The 12,998-nt window shown below is 44.9% G+C and overlaps 1 protein-coding gene across 2 annotated transcripts; it reads right to left on the bottom strand.

Moving 5' to 3' along the window:
- Positions 1–1,219: 1,219 nt before the first annotated feature.
- Positions 1,220–11,900, bottom strand: osgn1 (oxidative stress induced growth inhibitor 1). 2 transcript variants are annotated; one of them, XM_046384964.1, is made up of 8 exons: positions 11,751–11,900; positions 6,998–7,060; positions 5,742–5,878; positions 5,445–5,636; positions 4,619–4,710; positions 4,149–4,348; positions 3,702–4,045; positions 1,220–3,584 (listed from the first exon to the last, which is right to left on the bottom strand). In XM_046384964.1, the coding sequence occupies exons 2-8, from the start codon at positions 7,053–7,055 to the stop codon at positions 2,967–2,969; spliced, it is 1,641 nt and encodes a 546-aa protein (XP_046240920.1). In that variant the 5' UTR covers positions 7,056–7,060; positions 11,751–11,900; the 3' UTR covers positions 1,220–2,966. The 2 variants fall into 2 exon arrangements, with proteins under 2 accessions (XP_046240920.1, XP_046240919.1); XM_046384963.1 differs by lacking the exon at positions 11,751–11,900 and adding an exon at positions 10,949–11,164.
- Positions 11,901–12,998: the final 1,098 nt, after the last annotated feature.

The following is a 12,998-nucleotide window of genomic DNA, read 5'->3' as shown; positions in this document are numbered from 1 at the left end:
GGTCAAAATGTTAAAAGTGCAGTCGCTCAAACGTTCAAGGCGGGGGTGACACATGAATGCATCACTTATTAAAGACCAATAATTAATAGAATATTTGTAGTCCACCATCAGGTTGGACACAGTGAGTTGGTGATAACATTTTTCATTTTCGTCTTTGTGCTGTGTTGTGTTCACAGGAGTGAAGTTAAACAAAAACAGGTCATACTCGTACTTCCAGTCACTTCAGTCATTTTATTTCCCAGATTTCCACACCATTCAAAGCAGCTTTCGTAATGACAACATGAACCGTGGGAATGTTCACAGCACAGCAGTAATGCACCTTTCAGCTCATGCACAGCACTTCTATGAGTAACATGTGATGTCGCTCGCTCCACCACAGAAGTCCAGGCCGGCCGAGCCTTCGCTTCCAGCTTCCCTGCAATCTTGTGCCACAAGTTTCTAATCAGAAGAGAAGATTCATCCGGCTGATGATCCCACCACCGCCTCCTCACCAGACGCCGCAGAGGCCTGAGGTGAAGACACTTCAGTTAATCACGGCTCCCTCCTGAACTCCAACTGCCCTTTTAGAGTCCAGACCAACAGACAAGAGCTTTCATCTGAGATCCATCCAGCCGCACACAACCTGTGATTTCACATCACAGGGAAGAAACCACGTGATGCTTTCAAGAAACCTTTTTAAATCTGAACGAAAGCTAAAAGGCTCTCAGCTCAGGTAGTGTTCTTGTACTGGAAGCTTACAGCAGCACAGCAGTCATATCAACCAAATGTTTCAAAATCAGTTAAGCAAAACTGCTCGGTGAAAGCAGACGCACTAACAGGATAGCAGAACAAAAGCCAAATGAATCGTATTGTGGTGACTGTTTCGCTTGTTTTGATCTTTATGTCTGGCTTGTGCAGAACTTCACTGTTTTCTAATTTGACCTTCAGCCACAAGGAGCCCAACATGTGGAAGCTAAAGGGCGAGTTTGCCTGAAACATCTCGAAAATCAGAGGCTCGTCTGTACACTGCAGACATGCAGGCAGTTCAGAGTCCAGATCACGAGGCACAGAGCTCAGATGGAGTTCAGCATTTACGTGGGACCGCTTCATAGACGCGCTCCAACGTCGTGTTCTTGTAAAACCAAGCAGAAGAGCAAGAGACAATAACTCGGCACGAGATAACAAAATAACACAAACAAGAAACTTTGCACTGCAGTAATGAGAAGCACAACAAAACACGTTTGCTGAAAAACTTTTTAATAGAAACCCGCGGCCAAATGAATATGGAAAAATACAGATTTGACTGTAAACTTATGCTGACATACAAATCAGGATAAAAAAAAAAGTTGCACTAAAAACAAGCAGACTTGATTTTTACTGCATCTCAAAAGAAACATTCAGGTGGAGTAAAAACAACACTGCTGTGAACCGTGTGTCTTCAGGCACTGCTGGCTAATCGAGTTCAAAGTCCACCATCAGGCAGAAGGTGTCCAAACTCTCCACAAAACAACCAAACAAGAAGCTAAAACCCACCGTTTGTGTCAAAGTGATGCGTTTTCTCGTTTGTCGCTCATCACAACAACCAACAATGGTTAATGTTAATCAAAATGACACTGAAAGTCTGTGCGTTACAACTTGAAATCGGCAGTGCATCATCACTCTCGTGCTGCGTCGTCTTTCCAAAACAAAGACGCAGAGGAGAATCACAGGAGTGACAGCCATCACTGGAGGCAATACAGCAACACAAACAGGACTAAAAGAACAGCGCTGTCATCTGTCAGTGTCGTATTAGTGTTCACAGTGAAGAAACACAAAATTAAACATGTTCAGTGAAAAGAATTGTAGAAAAAATATAGAAGTTTCTCTCTTGGCTTTGTTAAGTATCAAACCTTTTCATACCCCAACAATTTACAAAGATATCAGGTCGGTGCAGTCGGCTGTTTAACATTAAAAAAAAAGCACCTTAGAGTCACAAAAGAGGAAATCATCGATGTACAAACACGTAGAAAATGATATAAAGAAAGAAGCATGAATCTGTGACAGTGTAGTGCTGCAAAAACTGCTTGCAGTTAAATGCATTTTTAGCTTTGGAAACATGTTAATTATCCCCACTGTACATGGTTAAAACGAGCGAGGTGGAGGCAACGCGTGTGCTTTTGGTCATGTATGATGCCCACTGGTTAAACCTTAACCAGGAAGTTTCTGACCAGGATGTGATAATAAACCGATCCTGGGCAGCTAATATCAGGACGACTTCTCATCGTTTTCTGTCTCTTCTGCCTTCGACTGCAGGATGTAAATAAAGCAGGCAGAAGCTGAGCACTTTGTATAAGCCTGAACATGTTAGTCTTTTGACAATAACATGCATACACACTTATCAATATTAAAAAATTATACCAGCTGTACACGAAGATCAAACCAGTATAATAATTTTAGTTTACCACAGAGATGATTATGTCAATCACTGCTTTACAGAAAAGCCACATATGTGGAAGATACGATTTACGTAATTTCAAAAGAATGTTGCCATTGCGTCATGTGACCACCAGAGGGCAGTGAAGAAAACATAACAACACGTACAGTAGACTCATGGTGGAGCTCACGGCTTCCAGAACAGCTTACAGGTGGTAAGCATGAACATTTGAAGCTTAATACTGCGACAGAAAAACCACATCTGTCACGGTGCAGTATCTCTTCCTCTTTCATGTGGCTGAGCATGCAGGATCTTTCCCAGCACAACTGTCAGCATTTCTCCAGCTGCTGTTAGCCTTCAGGGTCACTCAGGTCCGGGGTCTTTGTTGACCAGATCCACAACAGATCTGTTGCCCATTTCACACCCTGAAACAACTTCCCTAATACGTGATTTCTGGAAAACAGAACCTGTGCTGATTTGATTGCAGCACTTCCTGTTAAGTCTGGGTCCATTAGTTTGGATCAGATCAGAGTTTGCTTAAGTCCACTCAACCTTCCTGTCCTAGGAAAACATGCTACGACTCCAGGACACAAACCTCTGCGTCTGTCTGTGTGGTCACCTGTCTGTCCACCCATCTGTCCATGAATCTGTCTGTGGTCAAGCACCCCACTTCTCTTTCCCCTGCCTCCCTCTGTCTTTTGGCGAGGTCACTAGCGATAGCCAGTGCTCCTCCTTTCAGGAACCTGACGAAGTTCTCTCCAACTAACGGCCCCATGGCGTACATGCCTGGGCCGTCTGCCGCGACCACGTTGTTTGTGAATGGGTCCACATCGATAGGGTTCCTCCGGCACGAGATTGTCTCACTGGGATTGATGCCAAGCGAACGACCATTGTCATTCAGAAAGGAAAGATTTGGGTGGGCGCCGATCAGCACCAGCGCCTTGGAGACCTGGACCACCATCTGCTGACCAGCATCTGACTCCAGAACGCATTTCTTGTCTGGTCTGAAGGCCACAACCCTGTACCGCGGGAAACTCAGGTAACCCGGGTAGGACGAGGTGGACGAGTTGGTGGAGGAAGACGGTGGGAGGGAGGAAGGAGAGGAAGGGGTGGAGTCGTCATGCAGGCTCTGAGTGTGGTCATGTGGTGGATGGCTTGGCCGGCACTGCTGCTGAGTCATCATTTGGTGAACCTGGAGGCCAAGGGACAGAAAAGAATAGCTGAGATGTGGTAAACGATTTATCAAGCACGTGACGTTTCTGCAGACGGTGTGGTAAACTATCGGCTGCTTCGGGTATCGAACTCTCACCTTGTGGTACTCTGGGTACAGCAGTTTGGGCAGCTGGTTGAAGATGAGGTCGGGGTCAGTGACCGAGCGTCTGAAGGCGTGGTAGACGGGGGTGTTGAGATGGTGGGCAGCCAGTACTGCATCGGCCGCCGTAAGCCCCGCCCCCACCACCAACACAGGGTCTGAAGACTGGTCGAGTTCGCCACGAGAGATGGCCGCCTCTAGCTCCCAGAAAGAGTGGCAGACGTAGGGCAGGGACTCCCCCTCCACGCCGAGCCTGGCCGGGATGTCGTGGGTCCCTGTTGCCAACACCACATTGTGGGCCAACAGGGAGAACGGCACCTCCGTGGAGACGGAAGAACCATCTAAAACGACGAGGGAAACGGGGAGGTGAACATGTGGCACTAGCTTTCATTCTCAAACAACACGTTATATCACCTTTTCGTTCAGTCTTTTCGTTCAACATACCCCCAAGTTCTTCCCCCTCTCTGCGCTGCAGTCCCGTCACTCTCCAGCAGGGCGGCGACCCATCTTGCCCGCCAGGCTTTCTGGTTACGGAAGTGACCGTGGTCCCACAGGCAAAATTCTGCTCCAGAGACATCTGAGAAACGTAGTGTTGATAGTAGGAGGCTATCTCTGCTGGTGTGGCGCGGTCATTTCGTACGTTTCTGGAATAAAATAAAATAAATATATAATCAAAATCAGAATCAGAATCCCTTTATTTATCCCTGAAGGGAAATTCTTAATAATAAAATAAGTGTACACCTTATCAGGCTGTTCACTAAATCTGCAGCTGGCTGTCTGTTGCCTGAGACTCGCAGATTATTAACTAACTCCATGCAGAAAACAGAGCTGACTGAACATGTTTTATTATGTTTTATTAACTGTGTTGTGTATTTAGCACACGTTGTCATGTGAGCCTCAGGTGCTGGACAGACCTGCGCTTTTCTCTCATCCACTCCTTCAGTTTGAGTCCGGGAAGCTCCATCCAGTTAGCGAGGCTCAGAGTTAACATGGAGCCCTCCATGGCCTGGGAAGAACACACACACACACACAATTATGATCAATCAGTTGTATTGATCCGCTGTACTGATCTCAATGTCATCTAGAAAAGATTTAACTTTCAGAGCTCTCGGTTGAGAACCTGAATTAAGCTCTTCAAACTGTTCGCCTCATGTGACGGGCACATCTCATTGCCGGCGTGTGCAAATAAGCAGCTGCCAAAGGGAAACAAAACGTGTTTGCATACATTGTCACAATGTCTGCTAAGCAAATTTGTCCTGCCGTTCGTCTACAAAGACAAGCTTGTTCATGTTGTGTAATGGGTTTCTGTATGTCAGGAAATGTTACAGCCATTCAATTCAAGAGGTTACAGTCAATCATAAAAGATGATATTTAATATTGAAGCCCAACACGTCAAACAGATCTTATTACCCCGTTCCCTTTGGCAAACCAACATATTTGTATAGTCAAATACTCACAAAACAATAACATTAGCATTGACCCAACAATTCAGCGTAAAGATCCATCAGTGTGGTGCTTACGTGTGCTTCTATGAGCCTAAACCACACAAGCATAATCATAAAGTCTCTTCGAAACAGACAACTGAGCAAAGAAATTATACAAAAGCTTAAACCAGAGTATCACCTCATCGCTGCTGTCCTAAACTCCCCGTTTACCAAACTGCTTTCGCTAAAATTAGGTCTGGCATCAAGTGAATAATCGATAATAATCTACAGGTAATCAGTGGGCTAATCGACGTACATGCCAGGCGCCTCCAGGCGGCCCCTTGCCCAGCACCAGGTGAGGGATAGCACGCTCGGGCTCGTATCGCCATTCCAGCGGCGATGTGTGGTCCAATCCGAAGTCGCTGTCAGGCAGCAGCAGCGAGTCAAAGAGCACAGCTACGGGATTGGACGATCGTCCCTCCAGCCCCTCGCACAGGTACTCCAGGTCCTGTAGAGAGAGACAGGACCAGAGAGGGACGTTTATGATCCTTCAGTCAATTCATACAGCCAAAACAACCTAATGTGCGTGCGTGTGTGTGTGTGTGTGTGCTACCTGCTCCAGCAGCGACAGGTGAGGCTGCTCTCCCAGCTTGCTGTGCAGCAGGGGGTTCGGGTGCGATGCCTCAGGTGACAGGTAGGGGGTGTAACCCGACAGCAGGTATGATAGACAGATCCCCGATGGGCCGTTACCTGAGAGAGAAGCAGGTGCGTTTCAGTGGGACTGTCATGTAGCTGCAGCTAAGCAATGTGATTGGTCGACTGCATTGACCAGCAACATAACGTTTGTGTCTGCTGGTTGCTATGGTTACACCTGCAGTTTGAGGGGAATTTGTTGTTGTTTTGCAGGGACAAACCGTGTTGCGTAATCGTAAAATAAATCCATGAAAGCGCCTACTTGCATCGCACAGTCATTCAGTAACTACAGTATGAAACTCTGCCACAGCAGCGTGACTCAGCAAGTTTGAATACCACAGATCAGGCTGTACAACGAGCACATGAAGAAGCCACTTTCATTTTGCAGGAAACCTGCCAAATGTTTCACAACATACAAATCCTGAGCTCATTTAGCACAGACCACAAACATGTCGTTTCTTTGGAACAAAAAAACAAAGAAAACTAACCAAAACATATCTGGACTTTTTCTGTGGTTTTATGTAGTTCTTTAATTGAGCGTTCGATCTGTAAAGTATAATAATTCATCATTCATAAGAAAATGCTTAGTGGATATCGATTCTTCTTCTTCTTCTTCTTCTTCTGCTGGTGGTGCTGCAACACACACCCGACTGGCAACATCTTCAGTGCACCTTCTACCACATACATTAGTGCGAGCCTGCCTCTCCACTTCCTGCCTGACATGGCTGTGTCGACATGTCCTGAGGCCACGCAGCTTTTAGCCTGCACGTAATTATTAGCAATCGCTGTATGAATGTGAACCAAAGCACTTCCTTTCTACGCACTTCTGTGTTTTACTGGGTTGTCACGCTGTAGCCCAGACGCAAAACACTAAAGAGTTGGATAGATTAAAAACAAAAAAACTCATTCTCCCTCCTCATACTTAGCAAATAGATGTAAAACTATTTATACTTTTATAACTCTCAACTCATTTCTTGCACTTGAGAAAGCAGCAGGTCGGCTTTTGCAGTGCGCTGGTAATACACCTGTTATAAAACCACTGCGGGTTACTGATGCCTTCAGGTGCTTCAGAAAAAGTAGGACAAAAGGCACACAAAGGGGATCGTTTCATAATGTGAGCTGTACGTGTGTGTGTGTGTGTGTGTGTGTGTGTGTGTGTGTGTGTTTGTTTCTTACCAATAATCACCACAGGCAAAATCTCCCCAGACAGAAACTCTTTGTTGTGAAGATCCATTTTGACTAAGGAGAGAAAAACATTATTGTTATTATTAATCTAATGTCTGCATTACTGTAGCTAACGTTATCACCACTTTTATCCAAGGCTGAGAAAGTAGAGTGAGGGCAGATCTGGTTAATGATTGAAGTCCAGTCAGCAGTCACAGTGGTCAGTCAGTACATTTCCACTGACCTGACACACACTCTCACCCACTCACTCACACACTTCCCAGTCTGACCTCACAGTTTAACATAGCAACATGACCTTGACGGAACAAAGAAGAGCAGATATGGTGTTGCCTGACACACACACATTGTGCATCTCAGCGTAGTGGTTAATATGTGTCATATGTGACACAGTGAGAATCACATGATTAGTTCTGAGTGTTTCTGTGTTATTATGTGAGTTTTTGTCACATTTGGCTCATAAAGCACACACACACACAATCCAGTTAATTCAGCTAATCGCAGGATGCTCAGAGGCCGAGGGCAGGCTGCCAGCAGTCGGATCATATTTCACTACCTCAGGCATGTGTACAAACAACACACTCCTGTCACGGGTTAAATTTCACTAAATGAAAAGGGTGTGCGGAGCTTAAAAAGAAGATGAAACCTCCGGCAGCATTTGGGGCTGGAGTTTCTTCTGTTGATCCTCAGGGCTGGGTGTTCTTTTATTTTCTCTTTTCTACAAGCATTCAGCAGCCTTAAATTTGCCGGATGACGGCACCATGGAAACTGCTTCCAGACAACGGATGCCTGCTCTTCCTCCTTGCTGTCCATTTTTATTTTTTTTTACCTTCTTGCTTTTGTAAACATGTTCTCTACAAAATTCTTATGGAATAAAGAAGCCCAAGGTCTGAAATGCTGAAAAAAAAAAACAACTTTGCCTTTTTATATCGTCTCTAAAGTGAAGAACTATCTGACGCCGGACATGCTTAAATCTGTAACTTTAAAATATTCTTTTCCACTTTTTCTTTCCCTGCACAGAAACAAACTGTCACCGTGTCGGCTCCTACACGCTAAAGCCAGCTGAAGGCAACAGGTTGTAGGAGGTGTTTGGTCTGGGTGGAGGCGGCACACAGACAGACCGACAGACTGAAACATAATACAGATCATGATGTCATATACAAACTTGCAGAGGGACGGGCGGAGCGCGGCAGCACAGGCTTTGAAAAATCTGCAGAGTCATGCTTACACGGACAGAAACTGAGACACAGGGTCAAGTGTGAAGCAGCCAGGAGAAAGAGATGAGGATGAGGAGGAGGAGGAGGAGAAAGGGAGCGAAGAGAGGAACGAATGAAACAGAACGAACGAGAATAAAGAGGGAAGTTGGGAAAGAAAGACAGTTACATAAGGGGAGTGCAGAGGCTGGCGCTGAGCCCAGAACAGAGTGTGTTTCAGCGGTTTGCAGTGGAGTGTGCACACACACACACACACACACACACTGTACATGCCTACGTGCAGCCCTACTGGCCCAGTTTCCTTGTGGAATCGACTTGACAGGATAATAACTTTTCCTTCGCTTTTTTTGGCAGAAAACACTGAGTGCTTGTGTCTGCCAAGAAAAGGTAACCAAGCCCTGATTTACAGTAAAGAGCCCCAGTCATCACAGTCAGCGGGCCCATTGTTGTCTGCTAAATATACGTTGTTGATATTTCACTGTTTGTGTCATCTATTTTCTGCCATCTTCCTTCGTATTTGCTATTAATGGAAACTGGTTAGCGGCATGTGCCGCCTGGCTGCAGGTTTACGTGGAAATCGGGCTCTCAGTTTTACTAAAAATCTCTCAGTCAAAGCAAAACAAGGTTTTTTTGAGTTGTCGTCTTTATCGGCAAACAGCCACCACTGCTGGTGTCTATCGGACATGACTCAGGCAAGAAAAATAACGAGCCAAATATTGGCGCTGACACTCACCAAACGGGTGCACCACATAATAAACATACATAATCACACACAACTTCCTTTTTACTCTGTGTGTGTGTGTGTGTGTGTGCATGAGTGCTCACAAGTATGTGTGTGATGTGGGTGCAACCAGTGTGGCCAGCCACTCAAAATGATGCTCAGAAGGTGATGCAAGTCTGGCTCACACCATCACACGCTGAACACAGAAACAAATTAGGACGTCTCCTGAAGGAAACAAGGGCATTTCCTGTTATTTCAAAATAAAATTGGGAGGAATGAATGGAATGTGGGTCTTTTAATTCTTCTTTTAATCATTTTTACGGAAAACTTCAAAGGCAGTTTCGGCTGTCCTTCTTTTCTATGTAAAAATTGGCTTTGTAGACAAAAAAAAATAGTTATATTCCACAAAAAGATCCAACCCCAATCCTCAATGTGACCCCGGAGTCGCATTCCTCTGCTGCAAATACAGCCAAGCCCAGCGTCTAATCCAGCTGCTGGTGTTATTTTAATACTGGAACACCTCTTTAATTTAATCTTTCACGTCATGGACTGCGTCTCCAACACCAGCAAACACTTCAGAAACGCACCATATGGCACCTGCACTAAGTGACGCCGTCCTGAAGCCATCTTGATGCCGACCATCTGCCATCTGCACCGGCCAGACGGCTAATGAGATTTTAATTATCTGCCCACTGAACGGCTAAACACCTGCTGGAATCTGTGGACGCCACAGAAAGTGCTGCTTATACACCCAAAATACTTAAGTTTGTTAAGACAAAGACCATTTAATAAAGACAGTCAAGCATTTTACATATTAACACTGAAAAGGTTGGTCAACCAGTTAAGTATTCACTTACTACATTTGTTTCAATCATTTACATGAATGAGTTTTGGTCTAATATTATTACTACTATTATTATGCATTGGCAGAATTTAAAACAAAAAATGAACAGCAAATGTCTTTTATTTTTCTGACACTTCTCAGAGGCAGATGAATTATGTAAATGTGCGAATCTAAACATATGCAAATCAGCCTGCTGTGCATGACAGAGAAATTCAACAGCAATTTAAACCCATTGTTGTACCTGTACTTCACTTGAGTTTTAGGTTTTAGTTTTTCCCAAAGCAAATACTTCTAAATCACCACACTTAAGAGGGATATACTGCACTTGTTCCTGCGGTGAATTTTTCAGTTGAAGCTGCAGGAAGTAGTTATCAACCAGACTACAGTGTTTTCACATGTAAAGCATGCCCAGTTAGTAAAATATGATGCATTGTGGTAGTCTGAATACCCAGCTGTGCATACAGTTGCATGTATGCTAACATGCATAAAGTTAGCCCCACTGTGACAACTTTAATAAAGCACTAACAAGTCAATATTACTGGATTATTATAATCCTAATCACAGATTAGGATTTTAAAGACTATACGTGACTCTGAGCTGGGCCCTTCCACATAATGGGCAATAAAGATATTTTACTTAAAGGTGTGTTAAAGGCATGCTGTGCGGGGCTGTTTGTAAACACGCCATTCAAAAATGTGGAGGAAGCAGCTCTGGAGAAATACCGTCGCTTCCGGCTGACAAACCACCAAAACCAAGCGTGAGCACATCCCGAACACTAAATAATAAGAAAGTCAGACACACACACACACCACACACGCACACACGCGCGCGCACACACACACACTCCTAGTAGGTCTAATGGCTTCCGACTCTCACAAAGTGTTTATACTGCGGTGATGTTAGTCTCACTCAGGTAAAATGTCCGTGTACTTCACCTCTTCTTTACAGGCAGAAACACCGAGAAAAGTCCCGCACTGCGCGCGTGTGTGTGCGCGCGCAGGCACGGCCCACCTACCAACCCGCCGGCAGGACTCACATACGTCAGTGACCTGCACTCCCATCACGCCGTTATCCCAAGACTGCTGCATGAATCGATCTTAATGACACACACACACCCGCATGCGCTTCACGCGGCTCGTGATGAATTCAAGATGAAGGTTACTCACAGATATTCCCCGGTGATGCGGCGCTGTGGCGTGTCCTCTTCCCACTATCAGAGACTTTGAGCAGAGAATCTATTCTTATTTTGTCTTTCTTGTCTTCTTCTGACTCTCAGTCGGTCATTACGCTGCTTTGTTCTACGCTTTTTATCCGATTTCTTCCGCACATGTGCAACGCAAGCGTCCAGCTGCAGTTCGGAGCCGCACACTCATATTATATACTGCGTTTGGAGTCCTGCCCCCGTCAGCCAATCAGCAGCGACCTCGCTCCTCGCCCCTCCCCCCACCACCGACCACCCAAGCCACACCCCTCCCCCTTCCCATATCTGCTCATTCCCGCCCTCACCAGCTCTGTCGTAACGAACAAAGATCGTCTATATGTGTGCTATAGAAGAGGCATGAGGATGACGTTATGGCGATAGCTTCATCTTCTTCCCTCGCTTTCCATAGGCACATTTTAGCATGTCACAACATGTCACTTGTGTCTGAAAATATAATCAGAGTGAGAGCTCTGCATATAAAGAGAGTTTGGTCAATTTTCTAACAGTCGCTTTATAGAAGTTATGCTGACTGATGGGAGTTATTTTTTGGGGGAGGGGGGGTGGTTGGTTTTGGTTAGTTTTTGAGCAAATAGTCTCCACAGCTATCGAAAGAACTGCAGTAAAATATGATCCACATATTCACGTTGGTAATGTAGCGGTGGTGTTTATGACCAAGACTGTCCCATCGGCCTCGGCGGACCATCGTGTTCAGTGCCAACTGTGTTAACATCTGTGTTCTGAGCCTTTTATTATTAAAAAAGACTGACCTTCTGATTTGTAGCCATTTTGTAACTTCGTTTTCTCAAGTGCAATTAGGGTGCAGCACCATAACGCCCTCCTCGAACCACCTGTCACAACCCCTCAGCCTCATTGGCTCCCAGGCTTCTGGCTCTTTCCATCATGACGCGACAAGCTGAAGGCGCGCGGCGGAGTTGCTTTTCTCATCACTTGTGATGATCATTGGGTGACGTCGGCACAGCCAAACGCGGGGAGCCAATCGGTGATCAGATCACTGATGACCGCCGCGGGCTGTACGTGTTGCACGCCACCTCGATGATAAGCCGCAAGCTTGTGCTTTGTCTTCGGTATAAATAAACTCTGATTCAGAGAATGCAATTAAGAGGCATAACTCTTTCAACTGACAGGAAAGCATTTGTCTTCAGGAAAAAATAATAATTTTAAGAGTTTAAACTAAATGGATACTTAAAATAGGAGCATGCATGTTGTTAAAATGGACCTTTGATTGATATTTCTCGTGCCTGTAAGAGTGAGCGTTCCGAGGAAAGGTCAGGGGGTCCCCAGCATTAAATTCATAAAAGTAAAAATGATAATAATCAAGGTCTAAACTTAACTGACAGTTATTTTATCTTATGTCAGAAGGTAAAGAGTAGAAATATGTAATTCACATTACAGAGTAATTTACCAGCAGGAATGTGCACCCACATGGGTGGCTTGTGAATTTACTCTTGTGGATCAGTAAAGATTCATCTTTATATCTTATGTTTATGTTTCATATTACATCATAATTTATTTTTTGGTTATATTTTGTCCCAAATGTGCAAAGTTGCTGAAGTTGTCAAACAAAAGAAGTGGAGTAAAAAGTCCTACAGTATTTGCCTCAGAATTGTTGCGGAGTAGAAGTATGAAGAGGCAGGAAATGGAAACACTAAAGTGAGGTAAAAGTACTTCAAACCTGTACTAAAGTACAGCAGTAGAGCCTCGCCAGACTCACCCAAACGATTGCACCACTGCTTCTTCACATGGGAAGAAGCTGACTTTAAGTCGACGCCTCCTTGTAGGGACAAGTTGAATTAGGAGGCAAAAGCTTACGCTGTCTCGTTAAGCCCGAGTCTTAAATCAATGTCAGAAAACTGATGGAGACCAGATATGATAAAGTTTGACCTGATAGTGGCTCTAGATGACAAATATGGAGATGGTCCTCTGTGCATCATGAATACCTGCAGAGAAGTTCATGACAGTTTATCCAATGATCATTGAGTAATTAAACTCGGGGT

Source organism: Scatophagus argus, chromosome 3 (assembly GCF_020382885.2).
Source record: "Scatophagus argus isolate fScaArg1 chromosome 3, fScaArg1.pri, whole genome shotgun sequence".
In the NCBI taxonomy this organism is placed as follows: domain Eukaryota; kingdom Metazoa; phylum Chordata; class Actinopteri; family Scatophagidae; genus Scatophagus; species Scatophagus argus.
The sequence above is the reverse complement of the archived record's forward strand: the minus strand, read 5'-3'. Positions and strand labels throughout refer to the sequence as shown.

What these genes read in the sequence shown, in the direction of transcription:
- osgn1 (XM_046384964.1), bottom strand. Translation starts at nt 7,055, where the DNA reads ATGGATCTTCACAACAAAGAGTTTCTGTCTGGGGAGATTTTGCCTGTG. An exon ending in TTTGCCTGTGGTGATTATTG is followed by an intron (nt 5,879 to 6,997) that starts GTAAGAAACAAA and finishes CTTCTCTCTCAG; the next exon opens with GTAACGGCCCATCGGGGATC. An exon ending in TGTACCCAGAGTACCACAAG is followed by an intron (nt 3,585 to 3,701) that starts GTGAGAGTTCGA and finishes CTTGGCCTCCAG; the next exon opens with GTTCACCAAATGATGACTCA.